The 8,304-nt window shown below is 45.8% G+C and overlaps 1 protein-coding gene across 4 annotated transcripts in view; it reads right to left on the bottom strand.

Moving 5' to 3' along the window:
- Positions 1-290: 290 nt before the first annotated feature.
- The window catches only part of KCNIP2 (Kv channel interacting protein 2), a 178,876-nt gene continuing 170,862 nt past the window's right edge, over positions 291-8,304 (bottom strand). For all 4 annotated transcript variants that reach the window (XM_015415915.1, XM_015415916.1, XM_015415919.1 and 1 more), the window contains 4 exons: positions 4,428-4,535; positions 4,215-4,319; positions 2,817-2,879; positions 291-338 (listed from right to left, as the gene is read on the bottom strand). In XM_015415915.1, coding sequence (XP_015271401.1) covers positions 291-338; positions 2,817-2,879; positions 4,215-4,319; positions 4,428-4,535 — 324 coding nt within the window. The remainder of the gene's footprint in view (positions 339-2,816; positions 2,880-4,214; positions 4,320-4,427; positions 4,536-8,304) is intronic.

Raw genomic sequence — 8,304 nt, 5'->3', positions numbered from 1 at the left:
TAAGGGTTTTTTCCTCCCAATGCCCAGGGCAAATGCTTGTAGATGCCAAGCCACTCTTCTTGTTTCATGCCCAGTACAATCCAGCTGAAGCCTCCCACCTGGACTGCAGGGTCTTCTCTCCAGTTGTGTCTTGAATACTTGAGGATTTGTCTCCAAGAAGCTGCCCGGTCTAACATGGACAAGAGCTGGGGGCTGCTTTGTCCAGACAGGCAAAAGAGGAGTGCCTCAGGAATACACCAAAAAGAGAAACCCTGGGTGCTTGTGAATGTCTGGGCTCCAAGACTGGCCAGCTAGATCACATTGTCAAAGAGCTTCATGGAACTCATGATGTTTTCATCCTGGAAGGAAGAAGATAGCAAATCAGAATCTTGTGTACGGGGAAATGAGGCAGAAGGGTTGGACCTGATGCTTCAGGGTTGCTTTTGTCATGGAAGAGAGCAGCAGAGACTGATATTCATGGAGCGTGACCAGTGTTTGTGGGGACATGGTGGCTAGGAACTTTCAGTTTGCCCGGGTAGGCATGGTTTTCATAGCCAGGAGTGAAAATATGAGGTCTTTCTGATATACTAGCACCTCTCTTTTAGCTGAGTAGGTTCTGGCAGTCTGTTGCTTTCAGAACCCAAGACCCAGACTGGCTAAGATCTTTTTACACACGTAGGAGGGAGAACTGAAAAGGAGCTGTTCCTTCTGTGTGTGAGAGGGTGGGGGGAGTGTGACCATACAAAGGACAGCATCCTCTTTAAGCATACCCCCATTTTAATCTCCCAACAGGGAGGGGAGATTAGATGTTCAAGTATTGTAACCTGCAGCTCTGGTTAGCAATCTTTCATTGCTTTTATTAGTCTGTACCATAGTTCCGTACTCTGTATTTTCTCTAAAATTTTGCCAGTAGAATAAAGCCTGTATTTGTTTAACAGATAATCAGTTACCTTGATTCCTACCGATGTGCTCCACTGTGGTATTTGACGTTCCCGCAGGCACCAAACTGGTGAGGGGCAAAGATCAGGAGGTGACAGTGGCCTACTAAAAGGAAGGGCTCTTCGCTTAAGAGGGGGTTGGGGAAGCTTCCTGCTGAGAACAGTGGGTTTCCTTCAACCAAAACAACTTCCAGTCTAATTGCTGAGCAGGGCTGGGCCTTGCCTGCTTGCTTGAGGGCTGTTTGCCTGAGCCAGTGACAGTGGCCAGTCGGGTGGTGGGGAAGAAGCAGTACAGACCCCTCACTCACAAGCTGTGTCTTATACAATAAGAGACTATCAAGATACACACATACACCTTATTTTATGCTTATCATTAAAATAGGAATTGCCTGAATGTAGAACCAACAGGATGATAGCCAATCCTTTTGTATTGATTGAAATGGGGGGGGGGGTGTTATAAAGCAAGACATCCTTTGGGTGCTTTCCCATGTTATTTTCTGAAAGAAGAAAGATGTGGGTTCTAATGGTGGGGAAGGAGAGCACAGCATCTAACTATTCATGTATATTCCACATTTCTCCTCATTTGGGATCCAAAGCATTTTACATTTTTCTCGACTCTTCTATTTTATCCTCACAACTATCCTGTGAGGTAGGTTAGGCTGAAAGTATGTGACTGGCCCAAGGTCACCTAGCAAGCTTCCAGGGCAGAATGGAAAATTCAAACTTGGGTCTCCCAGATCCTAGTCCAATAGTTAGCCAATATATCGCACTGGCTCAAAAGAAAATATTCTTTAAAAATTGTTTACAAAATATCAAAACATTTTGGGAGGAGGGTATTGTCGTGTTGGTGTGGATATCCTTTTTATTTTGGTTTTTAGAAGGGAGTGTTAATTGCTAATGAATTTTAAAAAAACAGAATGGAGCAACATCCTTGCAAAAGAAATTATGTGTTGCCAAATGATGTCTCGACTCCACACAACTCCTGAGCACTAACTGAGTATTTGTTGCATGATAACAATCATTTGGAGAGGCACCTAGATACCACTTATGATGCAGCCAGAAGGGCTAGTTCCCTTCCCTGAGTATATCCCATCTCTACCTGCTAAGCAGCAGGGGAAGGCTGATCAGCCCAGAATATAGCAAACACATTTCTAAAGGCCAGGGTGAGTCTTGAGGGTTTAGGGAGATAGAGAGAGAGTGAGAAAGAAGGGATCAGGTCAGCAAAGCTGGAATTTATAGAAACTCTGGGAATTAAACCTCCTCATAGGAAACTGCAAAAGGAAGGGCAACTTTTAGGTACTGGTCTCCAACCTATTTGAGTCTGTGGGAACCTCTGGAATTCTGACACACAGTGGTGGGTGCTACCACAAAATGGCCATCATGGTAGGTGCAGCCAATCTTTAAATGTCACAGATTGATACTCCATAACTCTGATAGTAAATCTTCAACATTTCAGACAGAAGTTCTCTAAAATGAACATACTGTTTAGCATCCTTGTGCTGTGGTGGCAGCTGCTGCGAAAGCAACATTTTAAATAATCTGCACAGCCAATCAGATCTCAGTGGCCAGTCGGAGCTCTGCTAGCCAAAAGCTGCTTTTGGCCCCATCCACGTTCTAAAAACACTTGGCAGGTGCCAGGAAAGGTGTCAGCAGGTGCCATGGCACCCATGGATGCCACGTTGCAAACCCTTGCTTTAAAGGATGAAGAGTGGCAGGGTTCTGCCATTAATCTCGTCCAATAAGCAGATTTTTCTCCAAAACAATGAAATGCATCCTTCCTTGCCTCCTGTAAGCCTCTTTGGTCTCACTTAAGCGTAATTTCTAGGGTTTAGGCACTGAGGCTGAATATGCATTTTGTTGCCCAAACGAGTGGTTATTCCAAGAAGAATTCTATTTTACCTTCTGGCAGGACTCAATGAATTCCTCGATGGTCACAACACCATCTTTGTTCCGGTCCATTTTCTGAAATGTGAACACAAGGACACAGAAATTGAAGGAAGGGGCCATAAGTGGTTCCTGGGAGGAGAGAATACCCTTAAGCACAAATAAGACAGCCACAGCACCCACAGTCAACAAGCACATCTCTAGCCTTGGGAGAAAGCTAATCAACAACTTTCATGTGCTTCTCAAAGGCGCTGCTGTCAGAAAAAGCCTTTCCCCCAATAATTTCAAGCATTCAAGGGTCAATGGGCTGGTGTTGCAAATGCAAAATATATGGAATAGATTATGGATGACTCAAACAAGGAAAACTGTGTCAATAGCCCTTAGGGAGAATTCTTTGAAACAACTGCATTGATGGTATATTACTCTGGTACGTCTTGCAAGAATAAGTAATACAAACAATCCAAAATGTTGGAGAAATTGCAGTCAGCAAGGCAATTACATCCACATGGTGGTCATGCCTGTAATGTCACAGTTTTGGGGGAAAATATTTACAGAAATGGAAAATATGGAAAATATGCATCAAATCATTTATGCCATGCCAGTGCTGGCCTTGTTAATAATTTGGGGAAAACAAAAAGGGAAATTGATATCCAAGGGATTAATAGTGTTTATGTTGATGGCAGCCCATAGGGTAATAGCAAAGTGTTGGAAATCTGCAGAACCTTTAACATTACATTACTGGTATTCTGAGCTATGGCAAATAGCTATGGCAGAAAAACTGACTATCACCTTAGAGTAGTCAAAGGTAAAGCTAAAATGTTAGATTTTTATGAAACATGGCATGATTTTATTTCCTATACAAATCAGAAAGCTATTCAACATCTATCCAAACCCTTCCTCAAATTATGGAGAAGGAATTAAGTATAAAGTATGAAACTCTGTCTCATTAATGCCCTCTGTCAATAATTTGATTCAACATTGTGTATTTTTGTCCTTTGTGTGTTCTTTCTTATAACCTAGTTTCTGTGTCTGTAATTTAGAAGGGTCTCCTTTTTTGTTGTTTTTGTCTTGAGTGGTGGTTGTTCTTTTTCTGTTTGAAAACATTAATAAAATCATATTTTAAAATACAATAATGTTTTAAAATAAAAAAACAAATGCAATCAATACTGGGAACATAACTGTATGCTCTGGAGAGGATGATGCCTAGAAGGAAAGGTGCAAGAGTGGAAAGGACAGTGCCTGGAAGAAGATTAAGGCTCCAGTAAGGCCCTGTGTTGAGACTTCCAGGGAGGAGACTCAAATATGAAGCCAAAAGTAACTTGCACTATACACTCCAGGATGGGTGGGTGGGAACAGGTTTTTATGACAGCAATAAACAACACTAACTGGTAAGTGTCCTGATTCTAGCTTCACCTGGAAGAAACTTTCCACATGCTCCTGTGGTGCGTCTTCTCGCATGGCCGGATATGTGTATTTGCCCATCATGTCATAAATGGATTTCATTATGTCCAACATTTCCTATGTCAGAGAACAGAAAAAGAATGAAAAAGAATAAAAATCATAAATCTCTTGCAGTACCAGGAGATTCGAGCATCTTCCAGATATCACTAGCTCCTTTTTAGTTACCTCTTTGGTAATGCAGCCATCTTTGTTCAGGTCATAGAGGTTGAAGGCCCAATTAAGCCGATCGTCTATAGTGCCACGTAGAATAATGGACAAGCCAGCCACAAAATCCTAGGAAGTAAGGGAGAAAACCAGGGTGAAGGAGTCATTATGCACTACAGCTGCAAACCCAATAGCAACGATCTGCCAGATCCCATTCACAGTTATTAGACTGAAGAATCCTCCAGGGGACAGAATTGTTCACCATTCAACAGTTTAATATTCTTACAGGGTTTTCTCTGAAGCTTCTTTCACTTGTCCCTTCATGAATCCTATGAGATCAGAAGTTCCTATTTAACAGCAATATCCACGGAGCCTCAAGAGCACATGGCAAATATTCTCCATAATCGTTCCACATCTGTGGAACTCCTTTCTTCTCCTGGGGGTTTGCTGGAGGCCTAGTCTGAAACACTTTGGACAGAATGGATATGGGAGGGAGGCTCCTGACAGCCCAAGTTTGGAAAAGGAGTAAGAAGGGAAACCAGTGTAACCCCAGATGGAAGCTCACTAGGGAGAGGTGCGCCTTTACCAGCAACAGAACGTAAAGAGTTAACCCAGGCTCTGGAGCAAGTGGAACCTAATCAGCAGCCAGGAAACCAATGAGAATAAGGCTGGCAAGGATTCTCAAGAGTGACCAGTCTCAATCAAGAGGCAGCGAGTACTAGGACTGGGAGACCAGAGGCAGGCTATCAAGCCAGTTCTCTGAGCGTCATCTGTGCCTCAGTTGGAGTTGCCAGAGGTTGCCATGACTTCCAGGCACAGGGACACACACACAATGCAAAAATAACCAAAAAAATTAGAGGCAGAGGAAGCTAATAAATAGGGTTGCCAGCTCCGGGTTGAGAAGATTCCTGGAGATTTGAAGGTGGAGGCTTGGGGAGGGACCTCAACAGAGTATAATGACATAGAGTCCACCCTCCAAAAGTGGCATTTTCCCCAGGGGAACTGATCTCTGTTGCCTGGAGTTCAGTTGTCATTCCAGGAGTTCTCCAGGCCCCACATGGTGGTTGGCAACCCTACTAATAAAAGCGGCGTGTAGAGAGGCAGGAGGGGTGGTGGCTGGGGAGCAGGCTGCAGAGAGAAAGCTGAACAGGCTGGTATGTGTTGGCTGATTCCTGCTTTAAACAGAGTTGGCCTAAAAGTGCTACAGCGACACCTAGTGGTTTCTGTCTGATTGCAGCAAAAAAGGTGAGAGTGTGGACAAACAGCCACCCCTAGGTCTTCTATGCCCCTCCTCGTCCAGGGATGGAGATGCTGAGGAGCCTGATGGACATAGGGGCTATGGAGTTGGCTGGAGAGCCGTGGGCTGCAGCCTTGGAGATGCAGTGTCATCTGTGCATCCGAGAACAGGCTGACTTGCTGCAGCAGCAAACCTGTAGAGGCTGTTAAAGGTGCAGCAGGAAGCACATCAGCAGTGGTGGGAACTAGTTCAACTGCTCAGGCAAGCAGCCCTAGTGGGAGCACGGACAATGCATACTGGTGCCCTCCCATAGGGAGCCCTACCACAAGTTGACCCAGCTGGTGAGAACCCCTGGCAAATACCATATTCTTGTACAGGCCCGTAGCCACACTGGAGCTCACAAGGGCAACACCCCTCCCAATTTTGCCCTGACCCACATCATTGGGCCCTCCCTCCCACTCAGCCGCCACTCGCCACCCAAGAGCAAGGTGGGGAAGTGGTGGGGAAGGCCTCAGCGAGCCCACCTGGGGCAGCTTCAGGTGAGCTGTTAAGAGAAGTGAGGGGTGGAGGGGAGCCTGGCTGGCCCACCCGGAGCAACTGCAGGCAAGCCAATGAGAGTAGAGGAGGAAAGGGCGGGGAGGTTGGCTGGCTGACCCGGAGCAGCTCCAGGTGAGCTGCTGAGAGTGGGGGTCTGGGAAGAAGCCTCAGAGAACCTGCCTAGAGCAGCACCAGGTGAACTGCTGAGACCAGGGGGGGGGGGGCTTGGCTGGCCCAACCGGAGCAACTGCAGGTGAGCTGATGGGGGTGGCAAGGTCAGCTGGCTCACCCGGAGTTGCTCTGGGTGGGCCAGCCAAGTGTACTAGTGGCTCACCTGGAGCTGCTTCGGGTGGGCCTGCTGAGGTCCCCCCACTCTCAGTGGCTCACATGTAGCTGGGCAAGCCTGTGAGGGAGTGGAGGAAAGGTCAGCTGGCTTGCCTGCAGCAGCTTCTGGAGAGCCACCGAGAGCAGTGGGGGGGGGAGTCTGACCCCCTTAATAAAAAAAATTGCCCCCCTACCAAAAATGTCTGGGTATGGGCCTGTTCTTGTATCAGCAAGATGGGGTCCAACCATGATCCTGAAGCCTACCTAAAACACCTTTGAACAAGTAGCTTGTGCTGGGATAAGGCACAGTGGGCCATGTTCTTGACACTGTGTTTCACTGTGGCATCTCAGGAATTGGTAGACACTCTCCTAAGACATGGCTGACTGTTGTTGTTCCGTCACACAGTCAAGTCCGACTCTTCGCGACCCCATGGACCACATCACGCCAGGCCCTCTTGTCTTCTGTCGTACTCCGGAGTTTGCTTAATTTCAAGTTCATTGCCTCGATAACCCTGTCTAACCATCTCATCCTTTGTTGTCCCCTTCTTCTTTGACCTTCAATCTTTCCCAGCATCAGGGTCTTCTCCAGTGAGTGCTCCCTTCTCATTTGGTGGCCAAAGTATTTGAGCTTCAGTTTCATTATCTGGCCTTCCAGGGAACAGTCAGCGTTGATTTCTTTTAGGATTGACTGATTTGATCTCCTTGCAGTCCAGGGGACTCTCAAGAGTCTTCTCCAGCACCATAATTCAAAAGAATCTATTCTTTGGTGCCCAGCCTCCCTTATAGTCCAACTCTTGCAGCCATACAGTACTACTGGGAATACCACTGCTTTGACCATACAGACTTTTGTTGGGAGGGTGATGTCTCTACTTTTTATTATGCTGTCAAGGTTTGGCATTGCTTTCCTCCCAAGGAGCAGGCGTCTTTTAATTTCATGGCTGCAGTCACCATCTGCAGTGATATTGGATCCCAGGAATGTGAAGTCTGTCACTGTTTCCACAACTTCTCCTTCTATTTGCCAAGGAGTGTTGGGGCTGGATGCCATGATCTTAGTTTTTTTGATGTTGAGCTTCAAGCCCACTTTTGCGCTCTCCTCTTTTACTCTGAGCAAGAGGCTCTAGAGATCCTCTTCACTTTCTGCCCTTAGAGTGGTATCGTCTGCATGTCTGTGGTTGTTGATGTTTTCCCCAGCAATCTTAATCATCCAGGCTGGCATTTCGCATGATGTACTCTGCATATAAATTAAATAAGCAGGGTGACAATATACATCCTTGTCGTACTCCTTTTCCTATGCTAAACCAATCAGTTGTTCCATATCCTGTTCTGTCGCTTCTTGACCCTCATACAGGTTTCTCAAGAGACATGTGAGGTGCTCTGGTACTCCCATCTCTTTAAGGACTTGCCACAGTTTGTTGTGATCCACACAATCAAAGGATTTAGCATAGTCAATGAAGCAGAAGTAGATGTTTTTCTGGTACTCCCTTGCTTTCTCCATAATCCAGCGAATGTTGACAATTTGATCTCTAGTTTCTCTACCTCTTCGAAACCCAGCTTGTACTTCTGGCAGTTCTCTATCCATGTACTGCTGAAGTCTAGCTTGTAGGATCTTGAGCATGACCTTGCTAGCATGTGAAATGAGTGCAATTGTGTGACAGTTTGAACATTCCTTGGCATTGCCCTTCTTTGGGATTGGAATGTATACTGACCTTTTTCAATCCTTTTCCACTGTTGTGTTTTCCAAATTTGCTGGCAAATTGAGTGCAGCACTTTAATAGCATCATCTTTTAATACTTTGAATAG

Source organism: Gekko japonicus, unplaced genomic scaffold (genome assembly GCF_001447785.1).
Source record: "Gekko japonicus isolate JY-2015 unplaced genomic scaffold, Gekko_japonicus_V1.1 scaffold59, whole genome shotgun sequence".
Taxonomy (NCBI): domain Eukaryota; kingdom Metazoa; phylum Chordata; class Lepidosauria; order Squamata; family Gekkonidae; genus Gekko; species Gekko japonicus.
Note: the sequence above shows the minus strand (reverse complement) of the source record. Positions and strands in the feature narration are given on the sequence as shown.